We start from the raw sequence: 21,055 nt of genomic DNA on the forward strand, positions 1-21,055 counted from the left end.
CTCAGTCCCTTCATGCTGCTGTAATAAGATCTCTTATACCGGATGATTTGTAAACAATAGAAATGTATTACTTAGTTTTAGGGGCTAGAAGACCACCTAAAAGATTTGTTGTATCCTGAGGACCCAGTTTCTGCTTCCAAGATAGCATCTTGTTGCTCAGCCTTCACATGGCTGAAGAGACAAACTCTGTGTCCTCCCATGGTGGAAGGAGCAAGGCAGCTTCTTTCAACCTCTTTTATAAGGGTGCTAATTCCATTCATGAGGGCAGGGCCCTTCAGGCTTAATCACCTCCTCAAAGGCCTCACCTCTTAATCACCACAGTGGGAGTTAGGCTTCAGCATTAATTTTGGAAGAACACATTCCCACCATAACAGTAATTTTGAGGCTTAGAATCAGAAGGTAAATTGTCAGCCAGTTCCTAGGAAAATAGTAGGCAGTGATTTGGGGAAGAGGATCTAAATCACTGGAGTTACTGAGAATCATAGAGGTATTTACGACCCCCCTGCCTGTCAGCAAATTTTATCTCAGATTTACGTGGAGAGAACAAGTCTACAGGAAATATTTAACCAGTCCCAATTAAAGACATGGAGTCATGATGATTAATTTAGACAGGTGAGTGTGTGACACACAAAAGTCCTTGATAAATGGACTGCCTATCCATCAATTTGTCGTTCATGTAGCTATTCATGTAAATGTATGCTCATTTATGTGGGCATATGGCACGATGGTAAAAATTTTTTTTTTTTTTTTTTTTTTTTGAGACGGAGTCTCGCTCTGTCGCCCCGGCTGGAGTGCAGTGGCCGGATCTCAGCTCACTGCAAGCTCCGCCTCCCGGGTTCACGCCATTCTCCTGCCTCAGCCTCCAAGTAGCTGGGACTACAGGCGCCGCCACCTCGCCCGGCTAGTTTTTTGTATTTTTTAGTAGAGACGGGGTTTCACTGTGTTAGCCAGGATGGTCTCGATCTCCTGACCTCGTGATCCGCCCGTCTCGGCCTCCCAAAGTGCTGGGATTACAGGCTTGAGCCACTGCGCCCGGCCGATGGTAAAAATTTTTAAAAAGTGTGCTCATTACCTATTCATCTTCTTTCTACCTCACTTTCTCCCTTTTTTTTCTTCTATTTTGTTTACTTCTTTCATTTCAATAGGTTAGTAAGGGCCAACTGACTGAGTACAGGCTGGAGATTTGTTGATTTCTAGTCTCTTCTAGTCCTCTTTTAAGGAAAACATCATACGGCTTTGGGACAATCTCTTTACCCCAGAATGATAGAAAAACAAACCAGGATGGAGGGAGCAGCAAGGTCAGGCAGTGTTGCTCTCCTCTCTAAATGAAACACTTGACAAACTGAGCAAAGACAGTCATTTATTTTTATTAAAGTGTCTGCTTACAGTAGAGGCAAGAGTAAAATGAAGCTAGGTTGTGTATGCTTCTCTGGAAACCTAAATCTTCTGCATTAATCTGTAATGTTCCCACATGGCTGGATGGTCCGACAGCATTTCAGAGACTTCTGGCAGAGAGAAGTAAGTTCTTCATTTTTCCCACAATTGTTCTTGCATGTCCCTCTAAGTTTGTCGCATTTCTCATCAAAAAATGCATTCTTGGCTACACGAGGGAAGGAGCCATTTGGATTAATTCCCTTTTCAGACACGTGTGTTTACCAGATACAGTTGTATGACTAGTTGGTGAAGATTTTTTCACAAGCTGTCATAGTGCCATATTCTACCGGTAGATGAGATGGTAGGGGACCTAATTTTTATATGATAGTTCAGTCTTGTAGTCACACAGGGTAAAATACCAGAAAGAATACATTCGTCTTTCAGCATTTGAGACCAAGCTGTGTAGGAGCTTTGGGAAACCTGAGCTATGGTTCTATGATCGAAATCTGTTGGGGATGATTATCAACTGGTTCCCATAAACACCCGCAGAGGTGGCTACTTTTCCTGGTGCACTCTTAGAGGCTGCTACCTGGTGAGAGTAGAGCAGGAGCTGAGACTGAGGAGATAGCTCCAGACCAGAGCAAAGGAAGGGATAAAGATACAAAGAGAAAATGAGTTTACTGTGCTAGGTGGAAACTTGCTTGGAAGGCTCAGCCTAATTTCTCCTCTATATTCCACCAAAGCATCAACTGTGGAAAACTTGTGCTTTAGAGAAGAAGGGTGCAGCATGTTCGGAATGCTTTTCTAAGATTTTCTCAGTTCAGTTTGCATAGAATTCCAGTCCCCACCTTAGGGCTTTATCAGTAGCAGTCTCAAGAGCAACCTGCTTCAAGTTAAGGACAGACAGCACGTCTTACCAGGATCAACATTTTAGAGTTGCCCAATTTGTGTGTACATAATGAAGGCATCAGATGTACAGAGATTGCATTTAATGTCTATAGTATAATGTACATTTATTTAATGTCAACATATAAAGGTACCTAATTCACATCTACGTAAAACTTAAGCCAGATGGATTAGTGCTAGCATTATCCAGGATGAGCACATCAGTTCATAAGTGAAAATACTCCATTATTTCAAAGCTCAATGAACTCTGGCTCTCACTGGCAGGGGTCTATGTTCTCTCTGCCCTACTGTAAGGCAGATACTAATATACTATACTATAGACTACAATGTGGTATTCAGATAAAATCTTTTTGGTTTAGTATAGTACTATAGTATAGCTTAATATATACTATAAAAATACTAGTATTATAGCATATACTAGTATAAAAGTATATACTATAGTATTATACTAGTATATATACTATACTATATACTTGTATATAATACTACTAGTAATATATACTAGTATAATATAGTATCTGGCCAGGTGCAGTGGCTCACACCTGTAATCCCAGCACTTTGGGAGACTGAGGCGGGTGGATCACAAGGTCAGGAGTTCGAGACCAGCCTGACCAACATGGTGAAATCCCATCTCTACTAAAATTACAAAAAATTAGCCGGGCATGGTGGCATGTGCCTGTAATCCCAGCTACTCAGGAGGCTGAGGCAGGAGAATTGCGTGAACCTGGGAGGCAGAGGTTGCAGTGCGGTGAGCCAAGATTGTGCCACTGCACTCCAGCCCAGGCAACAGAGTCTCAAAAAAAAAAAAAAAAAAATATATATATATATATATATAGTATATATACTAGTATAATACTATATAGTATATAATACTAGTATAATATTATACTACAATATATATTACATTATACTATATTATAATATACTATACTATTATATAATAATATTATAATACCATATTATAATACTAGTAAATAATTATAGTATATACTATGCTATACTATAATACTATACTAAACCAAAAAGATTTTCTCTAAATTCTATTATAGTATAGTATTATACTATAGTATATCTAATAGATAATTATTAGATTATCTAATAATTATATAACAAGTGTTATGTAATGATAATCTATAATTATATAATTATAGTAAATGATTATCTATAATTTTATAATTATAGTATTATCTAATAGATAATTTATAGTATATAAACATCTTTTTTTGACTAATTATATAATAAGTGTGAGTGATCTGAAAAAGATACCTCTGGCCAGTTTTCAACGTGCACATCAAAGCCAGTGGCCTAAATACAGCATAGGTCACTGTGGGTCCTATATCCTCGTGTCCTGACACAGAATCTCCTCTCACAGGCTTGTCACAAAACAGACCAGAGCTATGAGCAGCTGATGTGAAAAGTTGAGCATTACACATGGGATCGTATATCACTGGCATCTGGCACACATTGGGACTTACTGTGAGTTCTGAGAATCCCTTTCTTTAGCTCTCTGGAGGCTCACGTGAGCCTAGTCTTACGCCTTAATTTTGGAGAGGATACAATTGGAGCCATTGGAGATTCCCGGGAGCAGGAGAAAGTGAAGAGAGTTTTGATATGGGAAGGGCGTCTGTAATGCCTCTTACTGTGGCAGGACCTTGGGCTCCTGCGCTGGCTTTGTTTTGGTTATCTATATGACTCTGAAAAGCAACCCATCTGAGGCACAATTTCTGCATCTGTAATCAAATTTGTAAAATGGACCTTCAAACCCAAAAAGATTTTCTCTAACTGCCATTAAATTAGAGATAGGACAGAGTTTTCCTTAAAGGCACTGGCACTGGAAGACTAGATGCATTTTATGTGAAACTCTCGTCACAGTATGTGGCTTGATGACATGTGATTAAGAAATGGCAGTCCAAGTTATGCTGCTTTACCTGTTGCCATGACTGGCATGGATGCATAGGTGTCTCTAAGCTCAGATCCTTACCTCTCTCTCCTCCTTACCTGTCTCAATCTCTACCGTAACTATATTTTAAAAGGTCCATAGACTGCTATCCTTGTTTTTAATTTTTTTTCAATTTTTGTTTTTGTTAGTGAGCATGAGACTGGATGCCAAAAGACATCTTTCCTGGCCTTCCTTTATTCTTTCAAACCTGTGACAGCCCCTCCTAGATAAGAATGTAAAATGCAAAGGAATTACAGAAGAGGCGTTGGGGGATATCACCTCTTGTAGTAGATGGGTTGATCACACCCAGGCGTTCACTGAAGGGGACCCTCTCTCTGGGACACCACCTCCGATCACCTTCCCTGTAAAGATGTCCATTTTACCTGGGGTCAAAAAGAAGAGCACAGCAAAGAGAAAGAGGAAAGTCCTCATGACTGGGAGCGTCTTGAGAGATCAGCGCCGTGTCCATGAGGAAAGAGCAGCAAACATCCACATTTATACATTTCTCCAGACCGAGTAACATCTTGATCAGTGAGGCTTATCAGAAACGAGAGGATTTCCATGCTCTGCTGAGCAGAGCCCAGCCAACCTCAGTGGGTGTCACTCAGTCTACAGCTTATCATTTTTTCTGATTCTGGAAAGTTTTCAAGAAGGAAAGTGGGGATGAAGGGAGGACAGAGTAAGGCAGACACAGAAAAAGTTAAAAAATCTGGAGTCCAGCAGTTTGGTTTCTAATCCTAGCTGTGGTCCTGAACAGCTTTTGGTTTACTCATATGTAAAATGAGAGTAATTATACAATATCTCAATGCTTCAGTTAAGAGCTGATGAACCATAGTGAGGTGGAATCTGAATTCCAGATTCAGTCTTTTTGAGCTTTGCAAACTTGGCAAGGGGCTTGACCTAAGCATATATTTGTTAAAAAAATGTGAATCTTGCTGTATGCTGCACGCTTTTTGTGCTGGGTCCTGCCATGCTGCCCACCTGTATCATGGCACCGTTGGCACAGCAAGGGGCTGGTAACCATCATGCCTTGCCCTAGACACTCAGGGCTTAGACACTCAACTCCAGTCCTTTGTATATTCACAGCTAGGTTACTGTGGGGTGGATGGTTGCTGGAAGGGGATAGTAAGGGGGAGGCCAGGTGGGGCCCAGGGTGCCAAAAGTGAGGGACGAGTGGCTAAGAATATTCCTAGGAGGGTGAAAAGGGAAAGGTAGTCTGGAGTGCACATAAGCCATGCTTCCAAAGTCCCAGAGCATGCTCCACTGTCCCATCAGACTTATTTACAATGCATATATTCAAAGGTAAAGTTATTAAGACTTTCAAAACAGTGACTGCAGAGCATTAAACCCCAAGTTGAGGCAGAGAGCTGTGACTGTACTGGGCATTTACCTAGGAGGTTGGTCCTGATGCAGGCTATACAAAATGCCTAAAAGCTGAAAGCCTGGAGATTCAGCCCTATCCCCTATGTATACAGGCGTGAGCTTGGATTCTGAATCTGAATTGTTTGCAAGTCACAGTAGCAACATAAAAATGAGTGCCTTCCTGCATAGGTCAGAAAAGGTTCACGGTGAATTAATGAACTTGAAAAAGAGTTTACAGAAAACTTAGGTTCAAGGCTGAATAGAGAGAAATGTGCAGGTAGTACTAGTGATAGTAGCCAGGAACTCTGCTAAGTACTTTATATACCTTATCTCAGCAAGCTTCTTAAATGCTCTGTGACTAAGTACCATAATTATATATTCATTTTAAGGGTTAGGAAACTTGAGGTTCATCAAATTAAGCAACCTATCCAAGGTCATATACTTTGTAAGTCGTATACTTTGTAGTCTATATTTTAAATTTTTTCTACTTTACATTACAGAAATGAAGAACAGAACATCACGTAAATATAGGCAACAGGGTAGGAATAAGCAGAACTTATTTGAGGGGAAGATGGTATAAATCTTGCTTTTCATTCCACGTTTTTTTGTGTGTTTTTTTGGTGTTTGTTGTTGTTGTTGTTTTGAAACAGCATCTCGCTCCGTTGCCCAGGCTGGAGTGCAGTGGCATGCTTATGGCTCACTGCAGCCTTAAACTCCTGGCTCAGGCGATCCTCCCACATCAGCCTCCCAAGTAGCTGTGACTGCAGGTACATACCACTGTGCCTAGCAAAGTAAAAACATTTATTTATTTATTTTTGTGGAGACAAGGTCTCACTGTGTTGCCCTGGCTGGTCTCAGAACTCCTGGTCTCAAGCAATCCACCTGTCTTAGCCTCCCCAAAAACTATGATAATAGACATAAGCCACCCATCTGGGCCAATACCCATTTCCTTAATGAATTTAAAATATGCAGTAATTATGGCTTTGGTGTGTGAAGTGGTATCTTACAGGAAAGGGGACTCAGAACTAACTTGACAAAACGATTGCTACCCCTCCTTTTCTCCCTGTGACACTTGTAGACAATAAAAATGAAAGCTAGAAAAGTGAGAATTCACATTTATTGAGTTCTTACATGGTACCAGGCCTCCTTCTAAGCATTCCACATGTTCAAAACACTTTTGCGTTATAATCATACTAGATTCTTACAAAACCTTGAGAGGCAAGCAGAATTTGTGAGTGGGTTCTTATCTTCTCCCAGAAAACAGAAGCTGGAAGAGATGAAACGAGTCACTAGCTTCCGGCCCCTGCATTAGTATGGCGGAAACTAGCATGGCCCCTGCTCTTTCAACCTCTAGCCTGGTGTTCTTTCCACTACACCAGTTAGACTCCCCAAAATAAAAGGCTTTCTGGATGCCAAGGGTTATTATCCATGATATCATCCCTTGATCCTGGGAAATGGAGCATATAACTGTGCTTTTGTTGATTCGCTTCACTGATCAAGAGCATCTCCCCATTACTTTTAAATAAAAATGAGCCTCTCATTTGGGTCTTCTCAAGGAAATCCCAATCTCTATTCTGAAGAGTCTTCCCTAAAAGATGGCCCTGATCAGGAAGACATTTTATTTTGTATTTGCCGTGTTCTTCATTTTGGTTCAACAGCCATCAGGTAAATAAAAATGGATGGGATTTTGATTGGGCAGATTATAAAGCCTGATGATTCTTCGATGTTTGACCCTAATGGTCAAGCTCTCATGGTGCCTGTCATGGGAATTTCTTAGACCTACAGTGACATTCTCTAAGAGCAAACTGCATATAGTATATATTTTTTGTAATTTGTTTTTGCTGGTTACCTGGAATACTGGCCTTGAGAAATAGAATAAAGATTGCAACTCTGTGATCTACTGTCTCTTGATATACCATGTCACACGTGGAGTTGGGAATGTTTTATACAGTGTTAATTCCTGTGTTGATTTTAATTTTCAAAATGTATTTTGTTTTGAATTTAGGGTGCCAGGCAGGACTTGATTTTTCCGAACCATTTCCATCAGGTAAGTTAAATATCTTCTATATAATTATTTTTTCTCTTAGGAACTCTGGCTCTGTCAGCTCTCTCTGATGTCTGGAGACAAAGAGGGGAAAGAGATAGTGGTGGAAACAGAATTGTCTGTAAAACCAGTTCACTAACTTGTCTTCTTCTCTTTTTCTTGTTCCAAGTATAATATTTGGATATTTTTGATTTCATAGAAAAATATCTTTGTGACTGGACTGTAATTTGGCCATAGAGATTTGGACTCAGTGGCTTTTCCCACTAGCTGTTGGTGTTCACTAAACCAAGTTCTTAGATTTAGTCTTGTACCAGCCAATTAGCACTGCTCTGTGAACATGCCTGCCCATCTCTTGCAAGCTCTGCTTCTAAGTCTGGTAATAATATATGTCACAAATGCATGAGGTTAGTTGATGGAAGCTCAAATTAAAGAGTGAGGTTGCTTCAATGAAAACTCAGCACCATTGCAGAAAAGCTATTCATAACGAATAGCCCCCAGATCTTTTCTTTTTCTTTGAAGTCATCTTACACAGAAAGAAAGCACACTGTAAACAAAACTAAAAGAAATATTGTAGATGAGGTTGAAAAGGTTTTAGACAGAATTTCAAAGTAAGAAATATTAAGGTTGCTATTGGTACTTGAGTGTTTGCTCTGTACTAGGCATCCTGTTAAAAACTTTTCACGGAGTTTGTCGTGTAATCCTCAAAACACTCCTATGTGGTAGGTATTATTATAAAAAAATATTTGCATATAATATTCCATTTGATCCCTAAACTGATTTAAAAATGTAGTCAGGTGCTTCTAGAATGGCCACTGGACAAATGAGAATGCGGACCTTAAGAACCTGGCGATTACTAAGCCCAAACAAGAGTTGAACCTAAGTTTCTTAACTTCATCTTCAAGGATCTTTTCAAAACCGCAATATACCCCTCCCATTTTTGTCTAGCAAACTTCACAGTCATATCAGGTATGTATTTTTATAGTTCTGTAATACGTATGTCTGTTTGTCTGCCTGTCATTTACTTTTGATCCCTGCAAGATTATAAACACTTAGATAGTAGGAATTGTGACGATCTGTTGCTTAAAAACTAACTCTCCCCAACTCCCTACTGCAAAAGGCAGGACCTCTTTTTGAAAACTCTGGGCTCATTCTTGAAAATATTATTTGTAATCATACATATGAACTCTCCCTTCTTTTTGGTGGTTTTTGACCTGTTCCCCATTTCTAGACATTTTCTGGAAAGCTCCCTCAGCAGCTGTTTCTTGGCACAGGTAAGTTTGCTGTCTGTGAGTCGTGCAAGCTCGGTCGGGGAAAATGCAGGAAGGAGTGCTTGGAGAATGAGAAACCCGATGGAAGCTGCAGGCTGAACTTTCTCTGCTGCAGACAGAGGATCTGACAAACCAGACCAGCACACTTATGGCCGTAGAAGCAGGCCTGAATATTCAAAGAAGTTCAAGAGAAGTTATGTGGTTTATCCAAATCACACAGTGAGTGAGTCTCAGAATCAGTCTCATTTCTTTCTCTCTTTGTTTTATTTTTATTTTATTGCTTATTTTTCAAAGATGACTTTTTTTTTTTTTTTTTTTTTTTGAGATGGAGTCTCACTCTGTCACCCAGGCTGGAGTGCAGTGGCTCGATCTTGGCTCACTGCAACCTCTACCTCCCGGGTTCAAGCGATTCTCCTGCTTCAACCTCCCAAGTAGCTGGGACTATAGGCTCATGCTGCCATGCCCTGCTAATTTTTCTGTTTTTACTAGAGACGGGGTTTCACCATGTTGGCAAGGCTGGTCTCGATCTCCTGATCTCAGTTGATCTGCCTGCCTCGGCCTCCCAAAGTGCTGGGATTATAGGAGATGACCTTTAAAAAAAATGTGTACCTAGTATCTGCTCAGTCAGATACCACTACTATGTATTTGTAGAGTACCTTATAATTTATGAAATATTTTCCATACTTCTCTCATATGACTCATGATTACCTTATGAGGTAGGTTTTATTACTCCTATTTATATTTGAAAATATTGAGGCTCAAGAGGCTGTCAGTTCTTCAGAGCCATAGCTAGGATCCAGTAACTGGTGTGCACATTGCTGTCATGTTCTGTGTATCCATCTGTATGTACTAACTATGTTAATGGAGTAATAACTCTATCAAATACATTATTTTTATATTCACATTGTTTCTTGGTTTGCCTAAATACTGTCATTCATTGATTCTAGTACGTATGATGTATTTACCTGTGAAAGAAAATGATTAGAGATTAACTTAAAATGTTCAACACAGAATGTACATAAATGGTTGACTGTATAACTTTTGCCTTGTGAAATAAAATCCAGCTTCACAAAACAAAGGTCAAAATTACCAGCCCTATAACCAGTGACTTAAACTTGGTTACTTAGTTTTAACGTATGAGACTAAGCAATGTTTTGTTTAACATTTGGGCCTATTATTTGTCTCTTTGTGCTCAAATCTGTTCCTTGTTTTTTTCTGCTTTGCTGAGTAAAATAGGAACTATTAAATGCAAACTACATTTTCTAGGCTTCCTGACTCCTGGCTAGTTTTGGTCAATGTAAGTGTCTCCTAGGAGAATGGAAGACTGAAGAAGGGAGGGCAGTGTGTATTTCTCCCCGGCTCCCTCTCTTCTCCAGCAGTGGCTCTTCCCACTCAGCAACGCCCCTGCTTTTCTGTCTTCTGCTCTCACTTGGCAGTCCCACCGCAAGTTTAGCTTCTGCCAGCCAGTGCTGCTCCCAGGCTCACACAAATCCTTCCGTTTTTCCTCAAACCTTAGGGCAGTGGGAGATTTCAGCTGTGACTATCAGGAAGTTTGCCTCATTGCTCCTGCTTTGCATTGTCATCTTTTCCAACACTTTATCTGTACGTATTAAATTCTTTCTTTGGAACTATCCATTGGGGGAAACCTTTTAATGCTTGATTGATTCAATTTTTAGATTCATTCTATTTACATATGATCCACTGTTCTCCAAAAAAGATTTGAAACACAGCCCTCAAGAAGCCTAGAGTGTTTTCTACATTTATACAAGAATTACCCCAGGGAAGTGGGAAGTAGGGTATTTGGTCTTAAGAGTCCAGTTCACAGTAATTATCTGCTTGCAGATGCTCCTCCTCCCCAGGTCTCCACATTGCAAATGCAGCTGCTAGCTTACAGAACACCATGAAACTGGAATACTACTTACTCATTCCAAATACTGCATTGCTTTATCTTTAAAAAAATGCTCTGGAACCTAGTTGAAGTTTCTTCTAATGAAAGATTCATGTGAGTGTCTCAGAGTCATACAACGTGGTAGACCAGTAGCGGTGCCCTGATAATGACCTCATGTAGCATCCAGATGGCAGCTGCAGAGGACACTTCCCACAGGTGCTCACCTAGTCACAAATTATCCCCTTTTGTGGCAGGCCAGGTCTCACTAATCCAAGCCTCCATAACAACTGTTTTAGTACTCACTAAGTGGTTACATTAAATATTAAAAGCTTAAAAAGACAGTGCCCTCATATAAAGGCTGGAATGTAACAAAATCCCACCAGGAGTTTTGCTTAGGCCTTTCCTGGGCCTTAAAGCATGACAAAATAACGAAGGAGTTCTTAATAGGACTTGTTTAGGGTTAAACAAGTTTGTGGGAGATCTGAAGGAACTCCCTAAACATCAGTGATTTAGCAGGAGACAAGATAAGGGTAATAACCCCAGCACCTGGACCCATTTTGATTGAGTACATTTACTGAGGCTCTAGAGGAAGGTGTTCGGGACTCAGACCTTAGTTATAGATTAAAAGAAGTTAATAACGTAAGTCTTTAGATGAATGCACACTTACACATAGACATACAGTTTAGAAGGTATATAAGCTCTGGAAAACTTTGTAATTTTAGTTGGTCTAGTGATAATTTCCAGGCCTTCTCCCTGTAACTGGTTGCAGAAATAAAAGCTCTCTTCCTCCCCAGTTTATTTGCATCTCGTTATTGGGCTGTGAGAAATAGCAGGCCGACCCTCAGTTTGGCCCGGGAACACTTTTTCTTTACACTTTAGATTCATGAAAACAAAGAAGCTGAAAGTAAAAGGATGGAAAGAGATTTGCCAAACAAACAATAACCAAAAGAGAGCTGTAGTGGCTATACTAATAGTGCACAAAACAAACTTTAAGAGACACTTGGTACTAAAGACGAAGAAGGGCATTTTATAATGTTAGCGAGTTAACCCATCAAGATAATATAACAAGTATAAACACATGCCTCTAACAACAGAGTGCCAAAATACATGAAGGGAAAATGGACGGAATTGAAGAGAGAAATAGAGAATTCAACAGTAATAGCAGTAGGCTTTAATGTACCACTTTTAATAATAGACAAAACAACTAGAAAAAAGATTAGCAAGGAAATATAAGATTTAAGCAGCACTGTAAAACAATTAGATCTCAAAGTCATCTGTGGAACACTGCACCAATTACAGCAAAATACACATTCTTCTTCTGTTCACATGAAATATTCTTTAGAATAGACTGTATGTTAGATTTAAAAACAAACTCCCTCAATACATTTAAAAGGATAGGAATCATACACAGTATGTTCTCTGAACACAATGAGATAACAGAAAGAAATTTGGGAAAGCCACAACTACGTGGAAATTAAACAACACAAGTGTAAATAAATGATGGGTCAAAGCAGAAAACATAAGGGAACGCAGAAAATATTTTAAAGGGAATCCCCAAAACACTTTAAAATACACAACATAACAACAACTTACCAAAACTGTGAGATACAGCTAAAACAATGCTTAAAGGAAAATTTATAGGTGCAAATGCCTGTATTTATAAAGAAGATAGATGTAAAATCAATAAATTATCTTCCATCTCAAGAAAATTAAGGAACAGCCAACTAAACCCAAAGCAAGCAGAAGGAAGAAAATAATAAATATTAGAGTGGAAATAAATGACACTGAAACTAAGAAAACAATAGAACAAATCAACAAAACAAAAATTTATTTTTTGAAATGATCAACAAAATTGACAAGCCTCTAACTAGACTGACTAAGGAAAAAAAAGAATACCCATATTACCAAAATCATGATTGAAAGAGACGTTTTACAAATGATCTTAGGAAAATTTTTTTAAAGTATTTTAAAGGAATACTGTAAACAATTAATTGTATGGCAACAATTTTGATAACCTAGATGAATAAATGCCTAGAAATGCATACATATCAAACCTAATTCAAGAAGATATAGAAAGTCTAAAATGGACCAATAACAAATAAAGTGCATGAACTGATAATAATAACACTAACAAAAATCCCACATAGTAAAACCCAGGACCAAGTGACTTCACTGGTACATTGTAAAGATGTTATTCCATTTTCTTCTGCTTCGATTTTTTTTCTTTTTTTTCAGACAGAGTCTCACTCTGATGCTCAGTGCAGTGGCATGATCTCGGCTCACTGCATTCTGTGTCTCCGGAGCTCAAATGATCCTCCCACCTCAGCCTCCTGAGGTGACAGATCACAGGTGCCTGTCACCATGTCCAGTTAATTTTTGTATGTTTTGTAGAGATGGGATCTCATTATGTTGCCCAGGCTAGTCTCAGACTAAACTCCTGGCTCAAGTGATCCGCCCACCTCGGCCTCCCAAAGTGCTGGGATTACAGGTGTGAACCACCACATCTGGCCTGGCTTGCATATTTTTTGATGAGAAGTTTGCTGCAGTTATTCTGCCATCTTTCTACCGGCAGGAGGCATGTATGCCTTCTCTGTTGACAAAGTAGAGGATGTTTTTTGTTTTTGTTTTTTAATGTGCTCCCTTCTCCTAGTTATCCTAGCTTTAATATTTTATTTTGCATTTTTTAGATTGTTTATTTCACCAGTGCTGTACAAACAAGTGTTGTTCTTCCTCCAGTTTCTTAATTAAGAAATTAAGACTTTCTTTTCCATATAAGAGAAAGATTCTTGCAAGCCTTCGTTCTTTCTCACTGTGGCTACTCTTCCCCTCACCCAACTTACATCATGAAATACTCTGATCTTTTCTATAAGCACCCGCTGAGTCTATGGAGAAGACATTAGACATTGGTGTGAATTTTTCTTTTGTCTGTGACTCCAGAAGTTTATATTGTTTCTCTAGTTTATGCTTGCTCTTAGCAATTCTTTACAGACTTTACTTGAAATCTTTTAAATCATATTCTGGGGGTAATCCGCTTCAGTGAGCAAGCTCTCATGTTCTTCATTTTTTAGAGGTTCCTGCCTTTTCTTATATTTGTAGGTAGGTGGCTGACTTGTGACCTTAGCTTTCCAATGAGTTCAAGAAACTGAATATTTGCAGTTTGCCATGTGTTTTTCTGTGTATTTGTTTTGTGTGGGATGATTTTCTTTACATATTTCTACATCTTAAGCAGAAGCCATTCTTCATTTAATAACATATTTAATTTCTTTAAGAGATATAGAAATACTTATATTTTCTGCTAATTCTTGTGTCAATTTTGGTAAGTTAAACTTTTGAGAGAATTTTTCCATTTTATGTAAGTTGTGAAATGTTTTGGCATATACATGTTGACAAAATTTTTATATTATTTTAATGTTTCTTGGATCTGTAGTGACAACTTCTTTTTCATTTATTCTGTATAATTGGGCTTACATTGTTCCCTTTTCTAAGGTTCTTAGAGCATAATTTTAAGTCATAGATTTAAACATTTCTTCTTTTCTATGATAAGTATTTGGATACAAATTTCTTTCAAAGTCATTGTTTTGTTGTGTTCCACAAAATTTGATATATACAAATGATTTCCAATTATTCTCATTGTTTATTCTTTGATGCATACACAATCTAGAATTATGTTGCTTTATTTCCACATATTTGGAAATATCCTAAATAGCTTATTTTATAGATTTCCAATTTAATCACCTTGTGGTGAGAAATACACTCTGAGGAATTTAAGTGTTTTAAAACACATCAATATTTGTTTTATGGCCTAGCATATGGTTTATATGTATGAATGTATCATATGTACTTGAAAAAATGTGTATTTTTCAGTTATCTTATGACGCGTTCTATAAATATCAATTTAGTTGATGGAATGGTGGTATTGTTCAGATCATGTATGACTTTGCTAATTTTTCCCTGTGTTCTATCAGTTGCTGACAAACTGGTGTAAAAATGTTCTGCTATAAATATAGAAATGTCTATTTCTCCCTTTAATTAAATCAAATAATGTAAACACATATTAATGGTTTTTATGTATTTTTAATGGATTAACCCTTTTCTCCTCAAGCAACAGCACTCCATGCAATAGAGCGTCAAGACCAAACAAAACAAAACAAAAACAAAACAAAAACCTGCCCATGTACTCCTGAACTTAAAATTAAAGGTTTTTGTTTGTTTGTTTTAATTTTTTTTAAGAATAGGTTTTATGTAAAATCATGTACTAGGAAAAGAATGGTGGCTATGTATCTTATTGACATGGTAATACTTGAGATAAGACTTGAAGGAAAAATGAGAGAAGTCTAAACAAAGACACAGAATAGAATATTCCAGGCAGAAAAGCAGGATTCTCTGCATTTCTCTCCCATAAATGTGATTTAGATAAAATCTGATTCATCAGCCCACGCATTAATCAGTGGAGCATGGGAAATAGTATGTTCCCAGCGAACATTACAAACCAAAGTTGACTTCCAGCCCCTTCAGGGCAGTAGAACATATTTTGATCAATGCCCCTTGATAAAAGAGCTTGATTCCAGCTACTGCACTTCCTTCATCAGCTCTCCCCTGATGCCTGGAGCCATGAAAATATTTTTCTTTATTTTTGCTGCTTTCATTCTTCTTGCTCAAATTTTCCAAGGTAAGACGGAAATTCTTTTAGAGGTAGAGATGACAGTCTGCTCAGGATCTGTCTTTTGAGAAGAAAGCTCAACTTTTACAAAGTTGAAGGTTCCAAGGCAAACCAGTCACTGAAAATCTTTTCCTGAGCTCAGACACAAAACAATGGGAGCACATTGACTGGGACGTCCCCAACCTTAGTAGTATCTAGTCAACTTCTCTAACAGCTCTGCCAAGGAATTTAGACTTCTTTGTACTTTTAGATCTCTTTCCTCCTTTTATAATCTGCAACGCAGGTTCAGCACTTTTTTTTTTTTTTTTTTTTTTTTTTTTTTTTGAGATGGAGTCTCACTCTGTCGCCCAGGCTGAAGTGCAGTGGCGCAATCTCGGCTCACTGCAAGCTCTGCCTCCTGGGTTCACGCCATTCTTCTGCCTCAGCCTCCCGAGTAGCTGGGACTACACGCACCCGCCACCACGCCCAGCTAACTTTTTTTGTATTTTTAGTAGAGACAGGGTTTCACCGTGTTAGCCAGGATGGTCTCGATCTCCTGACCTCACGATCCACCCCTCCTCTGCCTCCCAGAGCCCTAGGATTACAGGCATGAGCCACGCACCAGGCCAGGTTCAGCATATTCCAAAGTGAATTAAAAAAAAAAAAAATCTCCAAGGCAAATGCCAAACATATTTGTTAAGTTAGGGAAGTACAGCCTTTGGAGTCTAAATTAAACTGAAGTTGTGTTACTCGATCCTCAGACAGCTAATTTTTTTTCAGGTCTGAGTCATTGGTCCAAATATCTTATCCATAAATTATTTTAGACTTTTTGGCTTTCACACACTGGTTGAAAATTACACTATTAAAACCACTAAACTAACATCTTGCTTACGAATCTCTTAAGTCTTTGCATCTTTGAGATTCTCTTTGCTTGATACAACCACGACTGTGTTCCTAAGAAATGTTTATGTCCATACCTCCTCAACTATCCTTCGTTCCTTCTGTTGTGAAGCTTTTCCTATTAGAGGTTCTCCATGCATCACAAAGCCCCCTGTCTGCTCCTTCATGGCTCCTGAATTTCTACATTTCTTTATTATACATTCTGTCCTCAGTAGTCCTAGAAAACCAATAGATACTGAATGTGTGCTAACCACTTATAAGAAATTGTTCTGTCCACTACGATAAAGGTAGGTAAAATAAAAAGGTAAAAACAGAATTAAAGCATGGACATTGACCTTAATTTGCTTGAAGTTATTAGTCTATTCTTTCTGTGTTGTTCAAAAAGACATTGCCTGTGGTGGTAAATAAGCTTTCAATACATTTAACATGTATAAGTAAGTATATCAATGAGACAGGAAAATACACAAATAACTTTAATATGAATCAGTTTTCACAAGTGCCATAAAAGGTGCAAAGTATAAAGAGAAGCCATAGATGTGGAAACTTGGTTCTAACTAGGAAATGCAGATCGGCTTCCTGGTAGTACTGTACGTCTGTAGTACAAATGCTACAGAAGTAGTATTTGTATTGCACATTTGGGAACATACAAGACTAGAACTAAAGAACAGAGGCAAAGAACAATTTCCCCATGAAAGTCTAAGTGACTCCATTGTTTCGGTGACCTCCTTGACCCCATGAAAGTTTCAGTGACTCCATGAAAGTCTCAGTTGTAAAATCAGTTCCCTATTTTCTGCCCTCAGCATCTTTTCATAGATGTCAGACAATGCTCTGGGATAGATAAACTCCTTTTAAATTATCTTCCCCACTCAATTTAATCAGTACTCCAATTTATTCAGATCAGTCTATGGATGTGGAGGCATAATAGCTCCCTGTCCACAAAACTCATCTCAGATGTATTTGAATTACAATAATAAGCATAGTTTGGGCACAAATTAGAACCACCACCATCACCATAATCACATAGAACCTCAGTTAGAAGTGAATTTAATGATCAATATAAAAGGCAATAAACATAGGCTGTTAGGCCAAACTGTATGAGTTTGGATCTCAGTGCTAATCTTTATAAGCTGTATGTACCCTCTGTTTTACCATTATATAAATGATAATAATAATAGCATTGTTTTGAAGATGAATAAACTTGTTATGTTAATTAGAGACTAACTTGTTATAATGAAGAATCTTAGTAATAGAGTGACTGAAGAAAGACAAAACCTTATTTCTCTTTCATGTAAAAGTCCAAAAATAGCTAAGTTGGCTAGGTGAGGGTAGAGGGTTCTCTTTCACCGAGTTTTGTTGTGATTTGGGCTGAAGGTCAACCCTGCCATCCTAAACAGTTGACCATTTTATTTGGTTCCAAGGATGTTCTAATAGGCAGGGTTAGAAAGTATAGAACATGATTAAGATTACATAGAAGCAGTTCACATGGTTCCACTCCCTTTTCATTTTTCCAGATTTGTTCATGTGGACATATAGAAATAGGAAGCTAGGAGCTGATGTGATTAGCTAAATATTCATGTGTCTAGAGAAACCCAGAGGTTCTATGACTAAAAGTCTGAAAGTAAAAATGACTGCTTTGGGACAGTTTAACAATCTTTCTATATAACTGCTTGGGCAGTGGCAGGCACATACTCTATGTTATGTTAGAGTTTACCATTGTTTAACTGTCATTTGTTCTTCTACTTATTTTTTTGTTCTCTGCCATGATTCAGTATTCAACACCCTATACATGATTATATATGTGTGTGTGTGTGTGTGTGTGTGTGTGTGTGTGTCAATTGATTATCTAGATACCTGATAAATTTCAGTGATCTGTAGCTCACAGTATCCCAAGTTCAAGTTTGGACTATTTAAAAATTTCTCCTTAATTGGAGCAGAAATCTAAGTCCCTGAAATTTCTTTCCATTAGTCTTTGCCTTAACTTGGCACTAACAAAATATATTCCACATGATAATATTTCAGATATATGGCAGCTAATATGTACTGTTCTTCCCCCAAAGTTGTTATTTCCAGGAATGAACATTACTCCTTTTGAGAATAACTGCTGCTTCTTCCACTATTTTTTCCTAAGAATGTATCTTACCAATTAAAAAAGTTCCTGTTTTGACATATTTTTTTTCCCTTCAACCTAATCTCTGTTATGAATGAATACACATTGCCTATGTCCCTCTAAATTTGCTTGTCAGAACTAAATACATGATTCCATTGGTGTTCTTTGCACAGTAAATTGAGAAGGACTAGCATCATGTTGTTTATGTTTCTACCTAAAACGGTGAGACTCCAAAACCGTATGCCAGGGCATATGATCTACTACTGGTCTGCCTGTAATGTAACAGAACAATCTTTAACTTTTGCTGTAAATCAGAGACTATTTGGAGACATGAAAAAAAAATCTGTTGATAAGGATGGTTCATTGGAATTAGAAAGTATTTTGTCACCTTCCTTGGAAGAAACATTCTGTTTCTGTACAAGCTAGATATGATTTTGACATATGAAAATCTTTTCTGTTTTTTCCAATTAGCTATTTAATAAGGACATTGATTATATTGTACCAGGGGTGTGAGCTCAGACATGACTATTCAGATAACATTTTATTTTTCTAATTTCTAGGTTTGTAGTCTGTGTCTCTAGGAGTTACGGTAATGAGGAAGTCTGAATTTGGCCTGGGCAATGTAATTTTATCTTATAGTTACTAATTAATAGATAACTAAAGACAAATTGCTTTCTTTTCTTAGCCAGGACAGCAATTCATAGAGCACTAATTTGTAAGAGAATGGAAGGTCACTGTGAAGCTGAATGTCTTACCTTTGAAGTAAAGATTGGGGGCTGTAGAGCTGAATTAACACCATATTGCTGCAAAACCAGAAAGAAACATTAAAAACTAAGCACCACCTGCAAGAATGAAAGAGGTGAAGATTCTCTGGCTGCGATATCAGCAGGACAAATCTCTCTGCACCGTCTCTCTTTGATCTGCAGTCTGGATTATCTGAAACCATGTCAGTCCAGCTTCCAATGCTACAGGGAGATACCCTTCCTAGGCTGTGAACTTCTTCCAGGCAGACACTATATCTTGTTGACCTCTGCACTGTCAGTTCCTGACACAGGGCCTATTAATGATTTTTTTCACTTTATAAAAAAGTGAGCCATTGAATAAATAGATGAAACAGATGGAATGGAATGGTTGGACTGGCACTCAGGTGAATTGAGTTCTAAAGTTATAGCTCTGGCTTTAAACAGTTGTAGGACACTGGGCCCTCTGTGCCAAAATTCTGATATCTATAATGTGAGCAGATTGAACCTCTCAGTAAAGGGAATACCTGCCAGATGCTAATTGTGGCTGCTTCAGCAGTATCACTGTCATGTACTCCTATCTCTCTTTTATAGGTAGGAATTGTTTAGAGTCTTGTTCATTTACCTGTTAGATCTAAAACATCAAGTCTTAGAATGAAATGCACCCATATCAAGATTCAAGTTGACTGTAGATGGAGCAATATCTTCATTCTGGCCATTTGCAGTGAGAATTGATCAAATCATGGGTTTCTGAAGCAGTAAGTTCCCCAAAGGTAATCGAATTCAATGCCCTTATTACAAATGAGAAGAGTGAGACTCAAGAAGATTATACAGTTACTGACTTAGTCACATTTATATTCCATCTTTGGGCTTTCTGGACTTGTCTGCTTAGCATGCCCACAAAATAGCATGCTGGAGGATAACAGAACAACAAAAGGCAATCCTAAAGATGGAACATTTCTCAGCGTGTTCAGGTGAACAGTTAAATGGAGGAATAAATGCAAACAAACTGAAAAAAAAAAAAACATAGAAAAAAAAAGACACTTTCTAAAATCTCTGTTGTGATCCTGCAATCCCTGCCCTTTCAGATGATAACAATGATAACAATGGCAAACTGAGGCTTGCCTTTTCCCTAATTTGCCAAAATTTGGAGTCCCGGCTTTCTAGCAGAGGAAAGCATATATCACAGACTATTTCATCATAGAAGACTTATAGCACACCCTCCCAGAACAGAAGAAGCAAAATCCCTCTGCGCTGCTCCAGAAAATTTTCTTCTCTATTCAATTAAGCTGGCTTCGTATAGAGATGCAAATAAAAGAGAAAAAAAAAATCTGGAATAAGACAATGTGTAAAATGTTTTAAAATAAGAAATAAAATATGTTTTTGAAAGATCTTCTGGTATTACCACTTGTCTTCTTGGTGCTAATTTTCTTATTCTTAAAACTATGCTGGAGGAAATTATGTAGTTATCTGTTTCAATCAGAGGATTTTTCTGTTTCTGCATTTTCCCTAGAAATTCCTTATCCATTGTCTCACATAAAACTAACTGCCTTTGAGAATCTAAGTGTGTTTAGGCTTTCTCATTTCTTCTTTTTTTCTTTTTCCTCTTCTTTCTCTGTCAATGTCAAATGACTTGAAATACAGCATACATTTCCTATCTCCAGTGTTTTCATATCCTATTTCCTTCTCAACCTATAGAAACGTCTTAAAGCCAGGCATGGAGGCTCATGCCTGCAATTTCAGCACATTGGGAGGCCAAGACAGGAGGATCCTTTGAGCCCAGAAGTTCAAGACCAGCCTGGACAACAGAGAGAGACCCCATCTCTACAAAAAATTTTAAAAATTTAGGCTGCGTGCAGTGGCTCACGCCTGTAATCTCAGCACTTTG

The 21,055-nt window shown here is 38.1% G+C and overlaps 3 protein-coding genes across 3 annotated transcripts; 2 read left to right on the forward strand and 1 right to left on the reverse strand.

The window, feature by feature from the left end:
- Positions 1 to 1,381: 1,381 nt before the first annotated feature.
- On the reverse strand, positions 1,382 to 2,163 carry LOC117071895 (beta-defensin 106A-like). Its single transcript, XM_033191738.1, has 2 exons — positions 2,056 to 2,163; positions 1,382 to 1,634 (listed from the first exon to the last, which is right to left on the reverse strand). The coding sequence occupies exons 1-2, from the start codon at positions 2,161 to 2,163 to the stop codon at positions 1,452 to 1,454; spliced, it is 291 nt and encodes a 96-aa protein (XP_033047629.1). The 3' UTR covers positions 1,382 to 1,451.
- Positions 2,164 to 7,124: 4,961 nt separating this feature from the next.
- LOC117071594 (beta-defensin 105A) lies at positions 7,125 to 9,200 on the forward strand. Its single transcript, XM_033191713.1, has 3 exons — positions 7,125 to 7,246; positions 7,587 to 7,628; positions 8,897 to 9,200. Exons 1-3 carry the CDS (start codon positions 7,177 to 7,179, stop codon positions 9,019 to 9,021), a joined length of 237 nt encoding a protein of 78 aa, XP_033047604.1. The 5' UTR covers positions 7,125 to 7,176; the 3' UTR covers positions 9,022 to 9,200.
- Positions 9,201 to 15,225: 6,025 nt separating this feature from the next.
- Positions 15,226 to 20,455, forward strand: LOC117071742 (beta-defensin 107A). Its single transcript, XM_033191724.1, has 2 exons — positions 15,226 to 15,450; positions 19,113 to 20,455. Exons 1-2 carry the CDS (start codon positions 15,381 to 15,383, stop codon positions 19,253 to 19,255), a joined length of 213 nt encoding a protein of 70 aa, XP_033047615.1. The 5' UTR covers positions 15,226 to 15,380; the 3' UTR covers positions 19,256 to 20,455.
- The last annotated feature ends 600 nt before the right edge of the window (positions 20,456 to 21,055 follow it).

Source organism: Trachypithecus francoisi, unplaced genomic scaffold (genome assembly GCF_009764315.1).
Source record: "Trachypithecus francoisi isolate TF-2019V2 unplaced genomic scaffold, Tfra_2.0 Contig00164, whole genome shotgun sequence".
Lineage (NCBI taxonomy): Eukaryota > Metazoa > Chordata > Mammalia > Primates > Cercopithecidae > Trachypithecus > Trachypithecus francoisi.

What these genes read in the sequence shown, in the direction of transcription:
- LOC117071594 (XM_033191713.1), top strand. Translation starts at nt 7,177, where the DNA reads ATGGCCCTGATCAGGAAGACATTTTATTTTGTATTTGCCGTGTTCTTC. An exon ending in TTTGGTTCAACAGCCATCAG is followed by an intron (nt 7,247 to 7,586) that starts GTAAATAAAAAT and finishes TTTTGAATTTAG; the next exon opens with GGTGCCAGGCAGGACTTGAT. An exon ending in TTCCGAACCATTTCCATCAG is followed by an intron (nt 7,629 to 8,896) that starts GTAAGTTAAATA and finishes TTCTTGGCACAG; the next exon opens with GTAAGTTTGCTGTCTGTGAG.
- LOC117071895 (XM_033191738.1), bottom strand. Translation starts at nt 2,163, where the DNA reads ATGCTGCACCCTTCTTCTCTAAAGCACAAGTTTTCCACAGTTGATGCT. An exon ending in GCAAGTTTCCACCTAGCACA is followed by an intron (nt 1,635 to 2,055) that starts GTAAACTCATTT and finishes GTGTCTGAAAAG; the next exon opens with GGAATTAATCCAAATGGCTC.
- LOC117071742 (XM_033191724.1), top strand. Translation starts at nt 15,381, where the DNA reads ATGCCTGGAGCCATGAAAATATTTTTCTTTATTTTTGCTGCTTTCATT. An exon ending in TCTTGCTCAAATTTTCCAAG is followed by an intron (nt 15,451 to 19,112) that starts GTAAGACGGAAA and finishes TTCTTTTCTTAG; the next exon opens with CCAGGACAGCAATTCATAGA.